The sequence below is a fragment of the Halichoerus grypus genome, chromosome 14, assembly GCF_964656455.1.
Source record: "Halichoerus grypus chromosome 14, mHalGry1.hap1.1, whole genome shotgun sequence".
Classification (NCBI taxonomy): domain Eukaryota; kingdom Metazoa; phylum Chordata; class Mammalia; order Carnivora; family Phocidae; genus Halichoerus; species Halichoerus grypus.
Genome location: NC_135725.1, coordinates 62385161 through 62403987, shown reverse-complemented (window position 1 = coordinate 62403987; position 18827 = coordinate 62385161). Strand labels below are relative to the sequence as shown.

General features: G+C 50.8%; 1 protein-coding gene across 2 annotated transcripts in view; it reads left to right on the top strand.

Annotated features, from left to right (window-relative positions):
* The first annotated feature begins 12786 nt into the window (after positions 1-12786).
* The window catches only part of GABBR2 (gamma-aminobutyric acid type B receptor subunit 2), a 341289-nt gene continuing 335248 nt past the window's right edge, over positions 12787-18827 (top strand). Inside the window, exon 1 of one of the 2 annotated variants that reach the window (XM_078061504.1) lies at positions 12787-13395. In XM_078061504.1, coding sequence (XP_077917630.1) covers positions 13075-13395 — 321 coding nt within the window. In that variant the 5' untranslated portion in view covers positions 12787-13074. The remainder of the gene's footprint in view (positions 13396-18827) is intronic. The other variant, XM_036074158.2, reaches the window with a different exon arrangement.

Genomic DNA, 18827 nt, shown 5'->3' with positions numbered 1-18827 from the left:
CAGAGGAACGGATATTGTATGAGGATGAGTAACATGTGACATGTAAGCACATTGGAGGAGTGACCATGTTGGGGGCTGGGGGAAGAGTGGGGGTCAGGGATGAAGGGAAAAACCAAGCAGGAGAAGGGCGCTGCATGGAATGAATGATGAGTGTGCCTTAAGCCAGGGAGGTGGTTAATGTGACCTCTGCAAATGAGGGTGAAACATGTACAGTATGCCTTGAAAAGGTGAGCGCCACAAGAATAGGATCATACAGGCAGAGAGAATAACGTGTGAAAACGAGCAGAGGCCTAAACACGGCCTATCTGGGGGGCAGCTGGAGTGGCCCGTGGCTGGGGCACGGGCCCGTGGTCAGTGCTGTGCCCGCCGGAATCACGGAATGTCAGCTCTGCCCGAGAGATCTTAATCGGTTCAGCCTCTCATGCTTATGGCTCGGCAAACAGGCCCAGAGGGGGCCAGGGATGCCCAAGGTCACGCTGCGGCAAAGCTCATCTGGAGGCCAGGTTTCCCGACCCCTTCTGGGGAATTTGCTCCTGTTTCCTACTGAGTTCTCCACTCTGTGTCGGGCACTGCCCTCAGGGGGTGCACTCGTGGGAGCGGGACGGACCCAGAGTCAAACAGCCCTGCTGTGTGGAGTGCAGGGGCCGCGGTATGCTGAGGTCCTCTCCCCTTGAATCTGGGCTAGGTCTGTGACTTGTTTTCCTATGGAACGTGATGGAGGTGACATTGTCCCTGTTCTGGGCCTAAACCTTAAGAAAGCTGGGGGTTTCTGCTTCTGTGCTCTCAGCGCCCTTCACGGACACACAGAAGCTGGCTGCCCTGCTGGAGAGACCTCATGCAGAGAGAGCGTGTACAGAGGCCATGTGGACAGGGAGAGGCTCCAAGATGAACTGGAGAGACAGAGAATCCCAAATGTGCCAGCCTCCTCAGCTGAGCCCAGCCTCCGGCCAGCCTGCCAACTGAATGCAGCCCCACGAGTGACCACCAGCAGGACCGGCAGAACTGCCCAGCTGAGCCCAGCTCAGATGCTAGTCATAAGCAACATGCTTGCTATTCTGAGCCACAGAGTCTTGGAGTGGGTTGTTCTGTCAGTAACACAACAAGCACTTCTGTCAAGTGCATAGTGAGAAAAAGAGCGAGGACAGGGTACATGGAGGGCCAGACGGAGTGACAATGAATCTGACCGGGAGGACTGGGAGAGCTGAGCAGGGCAACAGGAGAAATGATAGAAAGTGAAGCCGAGTCTTGGGCGTCACGAGTGCGTTTCAACAGATGCTCTCCAAGGACCTGCCAGGCCCTGGGCAGGGCTAAGGAGGAGGCAGAAAAAGATGGCCGCAGCCTGGTGGGAGAGGCAGTCTTGAGCACCGGCAGGGAGAGTGCCAGGTTGGACCTGCTCGGTGCCCAGCAGGAGGTGAGGGACGAGGGCTGAGCGTGCAGAAGGCAGAGGGCTCGTCCCCTTGGAGGGACAACCAGGGAAGACTTTATGGAGGAGGTGGAATTTAATGTGGGGCCTGAAAACCAGGTGCAGTTTAGAGCTGGAGAGAAAAGCTTTCCCAGTGGAGGGTTTCATGTGCACAGAGGCACAGAGTTGGGATAGTTGGCTTGTCGGGGACTGGAAGTAGCTAGTGCTGAAGCAGATCAGATCACCACAGTGAGGGACGCTAGTCCTGCTCTCTGTCTTGGCTAAATCCCCCCCAAATACACATATGCAGAGATACTGTAACATAACAGCAAGCCCTAGTAACACTCTGGTTATGTGGGGTAGGGAGGAGATGAACCCCAAATGAATATTTCTCCCAAAGTCAGTTCATGTTATCATTGTGGATTGGGAGACAAATAAATGCCTAAGAATAGACACAGAACATTAATTTTTCATTGATCATAATATCACTTTCATGAACATTAAAAATGTAGACTTTGGCAAGAAATAAATTTCAGAAAAAGAGAGAAAAGAGATATTTGGAAGGGTGTGGCATCTCCTTTCACATCCCCTTGATCTTTCTGCCAGTCACTTGGGGAGAGTGGGCCTATTAGGGTATCATAGTGGGAGTAGTAGAGCATAGGGTAATAGGGCAGAGGCCCTGGAGGCCTCCAGACCCAGATTAGAATCCCAGCTCCGCCCTTTTCTAGTTATAAAGTGCCAAACACAGAGTGAGGCACATGGTAGAAGCCCAACATGCAGTAGTTAAAATTGCCCATGAATCCTCATTCATCCTATTTTTAAAAAAGGAAGCTGAGGCTAAGGAGCTTCCCACATGCCAGCATCCTGGGAACAAAATGCAGTCCCCATGTATCCTTGGGTTCCCTCTGTCTCTCCTCCCTGCACCGTCCCCTCCCTTCCTTGCTCTTAGGGCTTGTGTTGTTACATGCCAGGGGTGTTGAAGTGAGAAAGCTTGAACTCCAGGTCTTATGACCCTTCTGGGATGTCTTTTGAGGACCTCCAAAGAGACAACAAATCAAACGACCGCCTTGGAGACTCATACCAGCATAAGATAACGTCCAGAGAAGAACATGCAAGCCACAGGGGATCTTGCTAAAAGAAATGGCAAAGAAAACAATGAGGCATCAGGTACCCACTTTTTTTTTTTTTAGATTTTATTTATTTCTATTTTAGAGAAAGAAATAAAATATTTTATTTTATTTATTTTTATATTATTCACGAGCGGGGGGAGGAGCAGAGGAGGAGGGCAGAGGGAGGAGGGAAAGAATCTCAAGCGGACTCTGCTGTGCTAAGCGTGAGCCTGACAACCCTGAGATCATGACCTGAGCCAAATGCAGGAGTCTGACACTTAACCAACTGAGCCACCCAGGTGCCCCAGTCAGGCCCACTTTTAACAAAGGGAACAAAACCAACAGGAGAAGCTGGTAAATCAACTGTTCACTTAACCTTGAAACTGTGGTGTGATGGAAAAGACCGGTTGGACTCTTAAGTCCAGAATTACAGCCCAAAGTTTGTCCCTTCTCCTGTCCTGTCTTGACGTTCAGCCTAAGACTCCATTTTATCTCTGTAAAATGGGCATGAGAATGCCTTACAGAATTATTAATGAGATCATTTAATGAGATAATATAAACAAAGGACATTGCACACTAGATTATACTGAATAGATAGATATTCGGGGGGAACCCCTGAGGCTGTGTGTCTATACCTTCCTCCTCTGCAGAGGGCCTCTCCAGATTCTCCCCCAGATTTTCTAAAGGGTCCCTTACTCCCCCCAACAAGTTTATTTTTTAGAGACTTAAGGGTTTTATTTTGTTTCTATTATAAGATTAAATCTAATATTGAAAAAAATGGAAGCATAGATAAACAGAAAATTGAAAAGGAAAAGCAATAGTAAACAATAGAAGCCAAATGTAGTGGGTTTTTTTTTCCCCAATCTTTTTGTTGTTGTTGGATTTTTTTTAATGAACTGAGTCATCCTCTGGCTGAATGTCTCAAAATGAAAATATAAGAGGGAGAAAAATAGAACCAAAAGCAATAATAAAACAGCAAAATGATACAGGAAGCTTTTTTTTTTCTTTAATAAAAGAGATACATGCTCATAGTAAAAAAAAAAAAAATCAAACAGTACAGGAGGATAGAAGGTGAAAAATAAATCTGTTTTTACCCTTCCATTACCTCTCACTCCTGGTCCTATTAGCCAGAGGTCACTGTTCTTGACAGCAAGAAACTTTTTATTTGTTGTTTTCACATTGCAAGTGATTGTATCTATCTTTTAAAGGAGAAGATGGAATTTAGAAAAGCCCCAGAGGCATCTAATTTGCTAAAAGATAATGAACATTGTATAAAAGAATTAAGTGCTTTCCACGATCCTGACAAAATAAAAATATCAATCAAAAAAACTCCCCAAAGGAAGTCCAGATGGCCATGCAGTTGAACTTTATCATGCTCATCGGCCTAGCAATCTCCATGCCCTTGAAATACCCAGGAAAACAAACAGAAAGCAACACCTGATACATAGAATGAATTCTTCATCAAACTGACCAAAAACTGGAGCAAATCATATGAAGTTGTTATCCTGTTCAGGGTCCCTGGTGAACACAGGAGCAGAGTTCCTTCTAAACCAATCCTTTAAACATAGACACAGATCCATCTGAAGTCAGAAGATCTTACACCTACTCGTGTATGGCAGACTATTGGGAGGATACAGTATCATTAATCCACAAAGTGGATCATCCCAAAGCATCTGACAATGTACGCTGTATTTCCAAATTTTAGAAGCACCTGGAAAACAATAGAACATGCTGGATTTTATTAAAATCACCTATGGAATTTGAACGGCTGGAATATTAAGGAAAGGGCAAAGAGTAGCTAAAATATCGCCAAAGTCAGACGCCAGCCTATCTGTGTCCTTTGTTATGTAATAGAATATGGAGCTGGGTTGGGGGGTGGGGCAGAGGGAATAACTGATTTCATTAGGAAAAAGCGAATGAAAAGACTCACTGTTGTTATTTAAAGCTTGGAATAAGATTGGCGGGATAGGATGTACAGCTTCCTGTCTCAGTGTGCTCCTGAAAACCAGGCCATAAATAAGATCCTTGAAAAGCAAATCATATTTACCCGATAGGAAGTGTATTATAATTGAAGCTTGGTTTGCTGATCAAGGATTTGGCATTCTATTAATCCAGTGTAGCTTTCCCTCCTCCCCCGAAGCTGTGCCAGACCCAGGGAAGTGAGACGCCCCCACTGTCACCTGGCCCTCAGCACCCTGGAAGGAAAGAGTGATCCTCTGCCCTTTGGGAGGAACCTCATGAAGAGCCACACTGAGAGGCCGTCCCCATGCTACCCCCTCTCCCCATGGTAGAAACACGATGAATAATGCACACCTATTCATTCAACAAACCCATATTGCGTGCTTTGTGGCTGACTATGGTCTCACACGTGGAAAAGGACCCAGAGATGTGGACTAACTATACAATGCAGTGTGGTGTCAGAGAGTCTTTCTAGAATATGCTGAGACAAAAAGAAAATGAAAAACTGTATTTCATCGAATCGAAGACACCATTATTTTATGTATCACCAAGAAAGGTAAAAAAAATACTGTGAATTATAAGACGCCATCAAGGGCAAGGTGCATCCCGATCCTGGAGATGAATACAAATATGTGTCTCAGAATGGGTGAAATGTGGTAATTAACTTTTAAAGAAGTGATAAGTGGTATGTCTCAGCAGGAGCCGAGCCTCACCATGGGAGCTGAGAGAAGGAATCCATTACTTCTGTGGGGTGACTAGGGGAGGCCTCACAGGGACATGACATTTGATCTGGGTTGTGCAGGATTTCGCCAATGGGAGGAAGATTGGGAAAGACATTCCAGGTTGAAGGAATAGCATGAACAAAGGTCTGGAGGCCGAAAAGGGCAGACATGGTGACGGACCCACTAATACATGCTGAGTAGTTCAGCTACGGAAGGTGGGAGTGGGGCGGTACCGCTGGTTGTGAAGCTGGAACCCCTGAAACCACATTGTCAGGAGCCTGGAACCCCAGTCTTGGGAGTTAGTGCCCCATAAGACAACAGGGAGCCATAGAATGTTTTGAGCTGGGAGGACATGATTGGAGCCAAACTCTGGAGAGGCTCATCTGGCAGGGTAAATGAAGGGTAGATCAAAGGGTGAGACCAGAGGTGGGGATGCAGGCGAGACTCACAACCAGCCCACTTGGGGGCGGGTAGAGAGAAAACCAAGGGGCTGCACATGGATCCCCTGGGATGAAGTTGGATTGTAAAAGGCTAAGGCAAGCACAAGACTATGAGAATAAAAGATCTACAGTCACATATAACAATATGGATGAATCTCACTAACTACGTAGAGTGAGAGAAGCCAGACACAAAAGAGGACAGACGGTGATTCTATTTACATCAGGACCAAGAAAAGGCAAAAACTGATCCATAGTGTTAACGGTAAGGATGCTGGTTACCCCGAGGGAAGGTAATGACTGGCAGGGACCCCATGGGGGCTTTCGGATGCTGGTCATGTTCTGGCTCTTGGTGCTGTTTACGGGGGTGTATTCACTTTATGAAAATTAGTTGAGCTGTGCATTAACATTTGCACACTTTTCTGTATGTATGTTATGGTTCAATACAATTAGCTCCCTTGCCCCCCCAAATTAGGGACACAGAGAGACACTGGGAGCAGGGGTCTAAAATGGAGGCATCTGCTGGAACACACAGGCACTCAATGCCAGAATGAGTCACAGACCACTCCAGAGGCTTCATACAGTGCACTTGGAGCAAGCATAGGTGGATAAAGAATGCAGCTTTTTCACCTCCAGGCCTGTGACAGAGGCACACTGGACATTTTGGTGGAGAATGACCAGCAAACAGAAATAGAGAGGTGAGCATAATTACGAGGGAAGGAGAGATGAGGATGCATTCAATCAGCCCACGTCTCCAGGTCCATGAGGTACCTGTGGGGGCAGGGCGGGAAACCGCGGATGATATCCAAGCAGAGCCTCTAAGGATCTTTGGGAGATGAGTGAATGGAAGGGCCAGGAGGCGGGGGACACAGCAGTGTTTGGGTGTCCCGAGAGGCTAAAAGGGCGAGGTCAGCCATATGGGATTTGGCTGTTGACCCTCAGCGGCATTCGAGAAGTACTGATTTTACAAATACTGTGTGATTGCAGAGAAGAGAGGGATGGTGCCTAGGAGTGGATGTGGGTTCACCAAGAACCAGCCCGCCGCACTCCCCTGTATGTGTGGTTACTACTCTGGCAGGTCAGAGAAATTAAGGAGACGGAGTGCACGGGGGCTTCAGTAAGAGCTGTAGCAAGAATTCTCTTGACATTTTGGCACGCAAGCTGGACAAACATGGGCTGCGGAAAGCAGAGGTTGGGGGAACCTTCAGTGGGTCTGGTCACAAGACCAGAGGGGGCAGATGGCCGCTAGCGTGGGCAGTCCCAAAGCTCTTTGACACTCTCCTATTTCACACTTGGACCGATGCTTTAGCTTAGGAAAGCAAATGAGATTGTCCAATAGCAATGGCACCAACTGAGGAGATGGCGAATATGCTAGAAAAGAGACCCATGATGCAAGATGCCCTCAGTAGGCTGGAACATGGGGATGTAATCACGGGTGAAATGTTTCAGCCCTGTTCCTGGATGCCTGAATTACACTGCTGGTAAATAGGATCAGAGAGACCTGGCTCGCTGCTCCCTTGAAACAGCAACAAGTCCACAGAAAGCAAACCTAGGGCTCTCGGAGAGCCACAAGCTTTCTATGAGCCACAGGGTGATGTGGCTGCCACCAAATGCAGGTACCCGGGACTGCCAGCACAGCACCCGGCGGCCTGAGCACAGAGGGGTGGGCCTGCTGTTCCACGTGCCTCTTCATCTGTATGGAGGGCTTGTGGTCAGTTCTGGACATCACCCTTGAAGAAAGCCAGGAGCAGACTACTGGCCAGGGAAAGTTGAGGAACCTGGGCACATTTCTCCTGAGGAAGAGGTGACTTAGTTGGGGGTGGAATGTGGCGTTGTTTGTGAGCTGTCCTTGGTGAAGGGCACCACAGGTGAGGGAGAGCACCACGGACCCCGGTGGCAGATTGGGATCCAGAGTGGATGCAACAGGAAGGCTGACTTTGGTGGAGCCTCAGAAATCATGCACAAAACCCCCATCGACCAAATAATGGAGTGGGAGCCTCAGGAGGCACTGATCTTAACATTTCTGGTGGTATTATTACTACTATTATTATTAGTCGCATGCCTAATAAGAGCTTAGTACTGCGCTAAGTGCTTTATATGCATATATGCATTATTTTACTTACCAAGGGAGTTAATGATGTGAAAATTGCTTGGAACAGCGCCTGGCACATGTGAGTACTCGAAATACACTAGCTGTTGTAATTATTTAATCCTCACGATACACTTGCTATGAAAGAGGAATTGTTTATTCCCACTTTACAGGTGAGGAAACTGAAGGTCAGGAGAGTAAGTGACTCCCCCAGAATTGAGTCACTAATAACTGGTGAGCCAGACTTTGAGTCCAGGACCGCCTGCTTCCTACGGTTTGGTGAGGGGTTGGACCAGAGATTTTGCCGTCTGTCCAAGGTTCTGTTCCTAAACTGTGCCCCTTCCTAAAGCATCTTCTTGTTTGTGAAACCTGTAAACGAGAGGGGGTCTTGGCACCCTTGCCGGTATGTGTCCTTCTGGAGACCACTCGGGTTTAAGCTAAATTGCCTGCCTGTGTCTGCCCAGGGCTTGTCCAGCCGGCACCGAGCAAGGTGACTCCCCCATCCTTCCACTGTTCTCAAACCGACAAAGAGCACGGGTGGAAGGAGACGCTCCAGGCTCTTCTGGTCTACCCCAGGCTCGGCATTGACTCCTGAAGGGTTCAGTCATAGACTCTCTCCAGGCCAGAGGCTCTCCTCCAATAACTCAGGAGGAAGGCCAGCTTCATCTCTCATTTGGTGAGGGACTCTGGCCAAGTCATTTTACATTTTCCTTTTTTTTTTAATTTAAAGATTTTATTTATTTGACAGAGAGAGCACAAGCAGAGGGAGAGAGAGGGAGAAGCAGGCTCCCTGCCCGATGTGGGACTTGATCCCAGGACCCTGGGATCATGACCCGGGCTGAAGGCAGCTGCTTAACCGACTGAGCCACCCAGGCGTCCCCATTTTACATTTTTCTGGTGTCGATCCTCGGGAGCATTCTTTAGTTCTTTAAGACTATTAACTCCTCAGTCATATAAAGGTATCTTCCAGGAGAGACATGTGGAATAGAGAAATATGCAGGAGTTTGGGGTCAAACAGACTGGATTTGGGCCCCGTCACTGTCTCTGCCAAGTATCATTAGGCATGTTAGTTAATCCGTCTGGACTTCAGTCTTGTAATTTGCAAAACTGGGATCCTAACACCTATTTTTCTGGCAGTTGTGAAGATTAAGATGATGCATACCAAGGTGTCTGGCACAGAGTAGGTAGGTGTTTAATAAATGGTAGCTATTATTATTACTCGAACTGTGTCACCAGACCACATTGATGCCTGAAACCCAATTTTATGGTTTAAAAACATGCCTTGTGAAAAGGGAAAAGCAACTTAGATTCATTCAGCTAATCTTTTTTGGAGCCATCATTCATAACTTACCTATTTAAAAAAAAGAATTGAAGACAAACAATGTACTTAAAAAAACAGCTGAGCTACTTGGTTGAAAGAAACATTTCAATGTAAACAGGAATAAGAAATACATGGGGGAAAGAGAAGAAATACATGGGAGATATTTGTAAGATGGCTTATGGGTTTTTTAAATTTTGGGGGTTTTGTGCTTTTTTTTTTTTTTAAAAAAAGAAAAAAGTAAGAGAAGACTTCCCTGTTGCTGGAGTAAGAACAGAGGCAGACACGGATGGCAGGTCAGACTGGGAACAGGGTATTGGAAACTGGAGCCAGTTCCTGGGAGGAGGCAGCTGCAGGAGGGCAGATCCCAGCCTCTGGCACCAGGGTAGCGAGGGGTGTCCAGCCCAGCCTGAAAAAAGGATAGATAGCAAGAGGGGGGGTGCCTGGTTTTGGGATCTTGCTCAAAGGCAAGCTAGATGGATCATGGAGCCCCAAAAATCCTCAGGTAGGGACTTGGCATCATCTTTCAAAGCAGCCCCAACCTCTAAGCCAGGGTTTGGAGACTGGCTTCTGGTTCTTGTGTGCAGGGAAAGGGCATGGGAGAAAGGATTGCTAAGGAGGCAGGATTTGGGGAAGATGAGAATTTAAGCCATACAGACCTGGACTGACATGCATGTTTTATGATTTTCTAGGTGCGTGACCCTGAGCATGATGCTTTCTTAAGTCTCTACTATGTCCCTTGTAAGGTAGATGAGCCTATAAATCAGTGTTTACTATGGTCCTGGGACTTGGCATCTGCTGATGCATATTATTCCCATTAATAATGAGAAGAACAGTTATTAATCTAGCCACTTCTCATCACCTCCTCTGCACCCTGGTTCCTGCCACCAAATGCAGCTTATCATAACAGTCTCCTAGCTGGTTTCTCTGCTTCCCCCTTTTGATCCTGTTCAAATATGTCAGATCATGTCACTGCTCCACTCAGTAACCTCCAGTTGTTCTCCACTTTGTCAGGTGCAGTCAGTCCTACTTGATCCCGCCTGCCTTTGACCTTGGATACTACCACTTTTCCCCTTGCTCACTTTGCTCCAGCCACACCAGCTTCCTGACTGTTCCTTGAACATGTCAGGCACACTCCTGTCTCAGAGCCTCTGCCCTTGCTGTTCCTCCACCTGGGACACTATCTGCATGTCTTGCTTGCTCGCCTCCTTTAGGTCTTTGCTGAAAAATCACCTCCATGTGTCCTTCTCTGACCCCCCCATTTCAAATTGCAGCCCCACCCTATCAGAGTCAACCCTCTTTCCTGCTTTGTTTGTTTTCCATAGCACTTTTCAAAAGCTGTCATACTAAGATATCTTCTTATTACTATTTGTTTATTGTTTCTCTTTCTCTCCACTAGAATGTAAATTTTATGAGAGCAGGGATTTTAGTTTGGCTTGTTTATTCCTGCCTCCTCAGCTCCTAGGACACTGCCCAGCACACAGTAGATGCTGCAAAACATTTGTTGAAGGAATGAATGATTATTTTAAAGCAAGAGGCTGGACTCCAGCTGTAGGGGAATATGGACTCGAGGCTGGTGACCAAGGCAGGAACTCAGACCTAGGAAGCATGCCAGGAGTCCAGTTATCCAAACTGGAACACAAGCCAGGGTAGGATCTGGGAACCAGAGGGATGCCCAGGCATCAGAAGTGGGCATGAGCTGAGAGCCTGGCCTGGATCCAGGCTGACGGAGAGTGAGGCTGGTGCTCTTCGGGTCAGGGCCAGTCCCAGGCCACATATCTTGGGGCCAGGTCATCCCATAAGTGGAGACAGAGGGGCTGAAAGGCAGGGGTCAGGCAAGGCCTTCAACCACTTAGAAAATGTCAATCAAAGTTATCCTAGCTTTCAACTTATTCCCAGATGTAGGTGTCTGTGGATACTCCATATTGGCACAGCTTACAAGGAAAGCACAAATGACTAAGGGAAAAAAAGGAAAAAAAAGTGAAAATGCTCATTGAGAAACCTGAACTGAGAAGTTGAGGAAGGGCCGATGCCAGAAGCCGATGGCTAGAGGACAGCTGTGATGTCAAGTGAACACCAGCTAAGAGAGATTACCTTGCCCTCTGGACCGTTTTTGGTCTTGTTCGTGGAGATGCTCAGGTGAGCTCTGTCCATGCAAAGCTCTGTCCTTTGGCTAAGTGAAGCTCAGGAGTGATGTGTGCAGAAGCCTAGAAAGAGGAGTTGGGACAGGGAGTACTTGGCCTGGGCTCCCCAGAGCTGTCCAAGGTACTCTCCAGGATTGGGCACAACCTCCCCTCTCTGTCCTCATGCTTCCTGATTAACTAGCCTGTGATTCAGGGCTGCCCCTACCTCACTCCAGAAGAGCAAGTCTGTGGACTTCATCTGGTCCAACTCCTTCACCACATACCTGAGGGAACCGAGGTTCTGAACAATTGAAAGTCAGGGCAGTGCCCCTCCCATAGCGGAGGTTGTCCCCCATCCTGGCTCCCACTGCACTATGTACAGAGCTCCTGCTGGCTCTGGGTTCCAGTCCTACCCTGGTAGCTCTGTGTACTTGGACAAGCTGTGGAACCTCCCTGAGCCTCAGTGTATTCACCTGTAAATCGAGGATGATAAACACAGGACTTCGTTCACTGGGCTGTTGTGAGGATACATTATAAGGCAGGTAGTAAATGCTCAGTGAAGGTTAAACTTCCAACCTTGTTGCAAGGTCGTGGATATGGCCCACAATGGTTGGCTCAAGCACAAGGATGTTTTCTCATTTGATGTCCTACTGTCTCCTCTCATTAATCACCCCTTGGGATTTTATATTTTAATGACCCACAATTTCTATTCTTCAAGCGTGGAGGGGCTAGGTCAGATCACAGGACTGCTTTGCCTAAGGTTAGCCAGTGCGGCCTGCGCGACCCGGCCAAGAGAGGGCCAAGTCAAGGGAAGCAGGGATCTGCTCTGAGTAGTGCTCCCACCTAGAGGGAAAATTCTAGGGCGGAGCCCTCTGGGAGTGGGGACGCGGGGAGGTCAAATGCCTGGAGGGGGCGCAAGGTGAGGACCCTAATCTCTTCTGAGGTTGGCAGAGGACGGCTTCTCAGTCTGGTGGGGAATTCGGAGGGCTCTCAGTCAAGGCCCTGAGCTCTGGACACCCTAGCACCAAAGGATGTTAGAGTGCCGGCGGCATCTTTGGCCGCCCCTTCGGGCTCGGTTAGGGCCTCCGCGGACACCCGCGCAGAATAGAAAAGCATAAGGCTGCAGGTGCCTCTAGGACGCCTCCGTGGCGCGCTCGCAGCGCAGACCTTCCCAGCCAGACCTCCGAGCAGCAGTCCCAAACCACCGTGCAGGAAGCGCTCGGCGGAGCGGCGGCGGCCACTGCGTGTGGCAGCACGCAGGGCTCGGTCCCCCAACCCCTGTCCCCGGGCGCTCAGGTCCCCGAAGGTCCGCGGACAGCGACAGCCCGTTCGGCGGAGGGCCGGGGGGCGCGTGTGTGCGTGTGCTGGGAAGGCGGCCCTCCCCGCGGCCGCCCCTGCGCCAGCGCCTCCCCCTCCCCCGGCGCGCACGGCCCGTCCTCGTCCCCGGAGGCGGCCCGAGCCGCCGCCGAGCAGCCTCGCCTTCGCCTCCCGCGTTTCCTGACGCCCGCCCTCCCCCGGCCGGGCTCCAGGGGCTGCCGCCGAGCAGCTCCCGGCGGGAGAGCGGCTCAGAGCGCGCACGGGGGCGGGCGGAGGCGGCCTGGTTCGGGGTGGCCGCGCCGGAGAGAGGCGCGCGCGAAGACGCCGGCCCCCCTCTCCGCGTTTGCTCTCTCGCTCCCCGCCTCCCGCACTCCGCTCGCTCCCACCCCTTCCCGGCGTGATTGATCCGTCACGGGCGCCGCCGCTGCCGCCGCCGCCGCGGCCGTTCAGAGCCGAGCAGGAGCCGGAGCCCGAGCCGGAGCCGGGGCCGGGGCCGGCGCCATTGCGCGGGCGCCGCGGGGAGAGCTTGGCGCGGGGCGGCGGGCCGGGCCAGGCCATGCGGGCCGAGTGAGCCGGCGCCCGCAGCCCGCGGCGCGGCATGGCTTCCCCGCGGAGCTCCGGGCAGCCCGGGCCGCCGCCGCCGCCGCCGCCGCCGCCCGCGCGCCTGCTGCTGCTCCTGCTGCTGCCGCTGCTGCTGCCGCTGGCGCCCGGGGCCTGGGGCTGGGCGCGAGGTGCCCCCCGGCCGCCGCCCAGCAGCCCGCCGCTCTCCATCATGGGCCTCATGCCGCTCACCAAGGAGGTGGCCAAGGGCAGCATCGGGCGCGGCGTGCTCCCCGCCGTGGAACTGGCCATCGAGCAGATCCGCAACGAGTCGCTCCTGCGCCCCTACTTCCTCGACCTGCGGCTCTACGACACCGAGGTGAGTGTCCGGCCGCCCGCGCCGTCGGGGCTGGGGGGGGGGGGGCGGCGGGTGAGGGAGTGCCGAACCGAGGGAAGCTTCGACCCTTGGGCAGAGCCCTTGAGATTGAGCCGCCTGTGCCTGCCGAGGGCTCCGCGGGCTGGTGCTCAGTGCTCACCCCGGGTCTCTCCGGGCTTGGCTGGCACAGCTGGTACCAAGATTTGCTGAGCATCTCCCTCCTCTGGGATTGTGTGTGTGCATGTGTGTTGGGGGGTGGGGGACAGAAGACGGGTTTCCTTTGACCGGAGAAGGAGTGTAGAAGGTGGGGACTGGACCCTCTAAAAGGCCTGCAGTGGTTGCCCAGGTCCCGCTGGTGGGGCTGTGGACTGCCGGGTGGGAGGAACAGGCGCATTGACTGGAAACTGGGCCACTCGGGGCTAGAGAGGCCATGGCCTGCTCGCGGGCCCCCAGGAGAGCCCGGCCGCGCTTTGAGGTCCGGAGGGCTCCGGGACCGGAGGGGCCAGAGCGCGCAGGAGGGCTGGGCGCGTGGTGCGCGCAGGCGGCTCGGAGCCCGCACCGCGCGGGCAGGTGTGGGGCCGCCGGCTCTAAACGGCTGCTGCCTGAATGTGCCCGGCGCTGCCTGCAGCCGGAGCGATTTTATGGGGAGACTCCCCCTCGGTTTAGTTGCTCAGAGAGTGCCCTGAGCAGGTCTCGCTGCGGACGCGCAGGGGTGTCCCGCAGCGCCGCTGCTGTCGGCCCTGCGGCTGCAGGTGCAGTTTCTCCGGGCGCAGACTTGAAGCACGGACTTGGAGCGCAGCAGCGGGCTGGCCCTCTCGGCCTCCTTCTCCGAGGGGAGCGGCAGAGCCCAGGGCTTCGCATCCCAAGCCCCCCGCCTCACGCCCGCAGCGCGGGTTCTGGCTGAAGCTCCAGCGCGGACCTACACCGCCTGCAGGGCTGCTGGAGGGGTCTGGAGGAGCGATCGCCGGCCGCGCGAGGTCGGGTTTGCGAGTTTTTCCGGACTGAGGGAGCCCCTCCGCTCCGGCCGCCGCGTCTCAGACGCGGCCTGAAGGGGGCAGTGATTTCCTGTGCAGTGCGGTCTGTTGGCGCCTTGAGCACCGCGCCAAGCCGGGCCGGGCGCTGGGCTTGACCCCGGCTTCCCGGGGCTCCCCGGGAGCCTCTGCTCCAGCCCAGGTGCCTCTCCTCCCTCCCTTCGGAGAGGAGCTTTGCGCTTCCGCGCTGCCCGTGCGGCCTGGGCTCCGCTTCCTTCTCGCCTGATATCCCCCCTTTTTTTTGTCCCCTGAGAAAGAGCAGAAATCTGGATGGCATCTTTATTCCCCGCCTCCCCCCTTCACTGATGAACCAGCCTGCTCTGAGCTGTAAATAAAAGGTGAAGGAACGGGTGGCAGTTGGTGGCGGTGCCCGCAGCCTGCTGCAAACGGAGAGCCTCCCTCTGCCCCGGGAGGATGCAAGCTGGGAGGCTGAGCAGAGCTGACCCGGCTGTGGAATTGTTTCTGAATGGCATTCTCGTCGCCCTCATCTTTGCCCGAACATTTCAAGTTTTCCGGGGGACTTGTCTGGCACGCAGAAATGCACAGCGCACCTCAGTTCTGACCTAGGCATGTCCCCTCGGCGCTGCTTCCCTGTTGCCTCCATACATATTCTTTCAGAAGGGACAGGAGAGAGCCGGTTCTTTGGAGACAGAAACAGTTGTAGCTAGGGCAGCCCTGCTTGCATCATCACCGAATGTTGTCAGCTGCAGAATGTTTTCATCATCAATTGATTCCCTTCAGAAAGCCTCCCTGAAAGAGATTTCACATTAGCTTGTTTGTGGCAGCGATGGGATGGGTGCTTGGTTTCAGGGTGTGGGTTGAAGCTTTTACGTTTATTTTTCAAGTGTGTCTTGATGACTTTCTGAGTGAGAGGGCCCAAAGGCGAGAAGATGAGGTTCTTCAGTTGGTGGGAATCTGCAGGAAGCAGTGTGGGACGGAGGGCGCAGGGTACTCTCAGCCTCGTGCAAACAGAGAAGCGTCTCTGGCCGTGTGAAGGGGCACAGAGCAAGGGCTTTGCGGTGGGTGGGACCTGGGTTCTAGTCAGATGCCAGTTATCTTCCCCTTGGGTGACCTTGAGTGGGGTCATTGGATCTGTCTTCACCTTAGATTCTCGCATCTGGAAAAGCGGGGCTGTTGCATGTACTAGGTAGGGTGGTGGTGTGACGCTCCAGGGGGATAACGGGCCCAGGTGGGGAGTGCCGTGAGCTGGCGGGCCCGGCAGCCAGGCCTCCGTCTGACATGCTGGAAGCACCAACGCAATGTTTCCTGCCTCCCTTCCTGCGTTTTCCTCTGGCGTGGTCACAAGTAAGACGTTGCAGCTTTAGGTGTGATAAAATGGTCACAACTAAACATCAAGACTGCTTATTTTGTTTTTCTCGCTTTTGGAATCTTGTGAAGGGTCAGTGAAGTTATCACCAAAAAAGAAGAATCCTGGCTTACAATCAAATACGTATGTTATCTCCTGCCATGAGGTGTCATGTTTGGGAGAACATGCAGGTGATATAATACTTAATTTTTTCAAGTGGCCCATCTCCATAGGAGAGGTACTTTCTTGCTGAGCTGCAGTAAAGGAATGCTCCATGTGGGTAATTCCAGCAAGACCCATAGTGATCCGAAGGGTGGTTGGGGCCTGTGTTAGAGCATCTGGGGCCTGTTTTATTCACATGGGCCGTCTTTGCGGATTGTGTGTACTCCCTGATCACTTCCTGGCTGTGTCACTTGTTGTCTGTAGACTGGAACACAAGATGGATGTGGTGAATGGATTTTGGCTGGCTTTGCTGACATTTGCTGTCAGTCAATGGCCAGAGGCTGTGGGCAGCCAGGAGGGACCTTGGTCCATGCAGTCTTCAAAGAGATGGAGATTTACCAAGTAATGGGTTAATCTGACCACTGGGAGAGCCTCTCTCAATAAAGGAGCCTCCTGCCTGAATTTCTTTAGGTTGACCCTCTCACTATAATTAGAATAACACTAGAATGTTCAAAGCCCCACTCAGTGCCTTGTGTTCCTAAAAATGAAACATCCCAACAGAGCATCTGCTAGTTAGGACCTCTTTTCTCTGCTCTAGATAAAATCTTATCCCAAAGTAGAGTTGAGTATATAAAAACACAAGTGAGACGACTGAATATACAAATAAAGGAAGCATCAGAAGACATATAGAAGCATGGAAGTTATTATACCAAGAACCTGGGTTATTGCAATTTTGTGTATTACATTTTAGCTCTGAGCTTCCTGACAGTCAAGGTAAAAAGGTAAAAATGGTGGATTACATTACTTACATGTTTGATTAAAAGATTCTGAAGGACGACGTCTTTTTTAAAAAGTTTCATGGGAGATTCAGAATGTTCTTCACATGTTGTTTCTCATCCTTCAGTAGCCACATTAATAAAATTAAATAATAACCAAGGGATGAGGTAAGAAACAGTGTTGGCTTTTCTACTTTGATTAAAGTAATGTTCATTTTAAATTTTTTTATTTTTTAAAGATTTTATTTATTTATTTGCCAGAGAGAGAGAGAGGGAGAGAGCACAAGCAGGGGGAACGGCAGGCAGAGGGAGAAGCAGGCTCCTCGCTGAACAGGGAGCCTGAAGCGGGGCTCGATCCCAGGACCCTGGGATCATGACCTGAGCTGAAGGCAGATGCTTAACTGACTGAGCCACCCAGGTGTCCCTAAAGTAATGTTCATTTTAGAAAAATGGAAAATTAGAAAGAAGCATGAAGAAAAATAATAATTGCTCATAATCCCCCTATACAAAGACAATTACATCTAATAATTAGCATTATTCCCTTCTAGTTGCCAAGTTTTACTATTTTATGTACTTGAGATCTCACTCTATGTGCCCTTTTATATTTTGTTTCATTAATTTAACATTATATTATGGGTACTTCCCCATGTCCTCAGTTGCAAAGATGATTTTGAGTGGCTGTACACTATTCTATCCTATGGGTGCACCATAAATATTAAGTCATTCCCCTATTGTTGGATTTATATGTTTTCCCATTTGTTACTAGTTTAAATTATTATGTGATAAACTTAGGGAAAGTTCAGGGAGCCAAAGGAGCACATTCTAGGTGTGCACCTCTCAGGAAATCTACCCTAATGCAGGGATCCAGCTTAGAAAAATCCAGGGGAAGCCTGGTGATAGGTATGTCCTTTCCTTAAGCAGCTTTGCCAAATATCTGTTCTCTCATTCACTGTGCTTTAGAAAGGGCCCAGGCAGCTGGTGGATGGAGGCTGAGCTTTTTAAGGGTGTCTGAGTACAACTCAGCAGGCAGTAATTGAGCACCTACTGCAGTCACTGGTGCTGCAGAAGGGAATAAAACCTAGCCTTGGGTTCGAGGGCGGAACTGGTGCATAGGGGAGAACAGGGCCAGCACATATTGGCCATTTTCAAGGTAAGATAGAAAGGGATCGTGGTGATGACTTCACGGTTCTATGAATATTCAAAAACTGTAGAATCATATACTTCAAAAGAATGAATGTTATGATATATGAATATATTTCAATACAGCTATTCTTAGAAATAAAAAGATAGAAAATGAGCCCTTTTCGGATCAGACTACCTCTTCTTTGTGGTTCTAGCCCCACTGCCCAGCGTGGTACCTGGCCCTTAGGAGGTGTATTGCTTCGGATTCCTTGCAAGTGATAGAAATCCCACTTTAACTGGTTCATGTGACTGGAAAATCCTGGAGTGGGCTGTCCTCAGGCATGGCTGAATCCAGGGACTGAAATGCTGTCTTAAAAAATGTCTCTCTCTCTCGGCTCTGATTTCCTCTGTTTGGCTTTACTCTCAGGCTGGCTCTACCCATGTGGTGGCACAGATGGCCCTTACCAGCTGCAAATTTACACACTCCCAGTTTAGAAACTCCAGTAAGAAGAGTGTTCCTTTCCCAAATGTTTCAGCAAAAGTCCCAAACTCAGCTCTCCTTGGCTTGAATCCGGTCATGTGTCCATCCCTGAGCCAATCACGTGGCACTGATGGTCTGGGACATAAGCCCGTCTTTCATGGAGGGAGAGGGCAGGGAGGTCAGCCCTGCCCAACCACATGAGTAGGGAGCGAAGAAGAGGTGATTCCTCGAAGGACATCAGAGGCTGTTAAAGGTGTGGATGGCAGGGGCGTCTGATCACAGATATCCACAAAGACAGGCACTTGGGAAATGCTACATTCAAGAAGGAGACCAGGGATGCCAAGGGCATTGAGAGAAAGGGAAGATCATATCTAGGTCAAGAGAGGCTTCCTGGAGGAGAGGAAATCAAGATGGGCCTGAAAGGGCCAATGTAATTTTGACAGAAAAGCAAGAACTCAGGGAAATGGAGGTTGGATCCCAGGCAGGAGCTCCAGGATCAAAGGATGGAGGGAGACAAAGTGTGAGGTGTGTTTGGGGAGCACTGAATTATTACATTT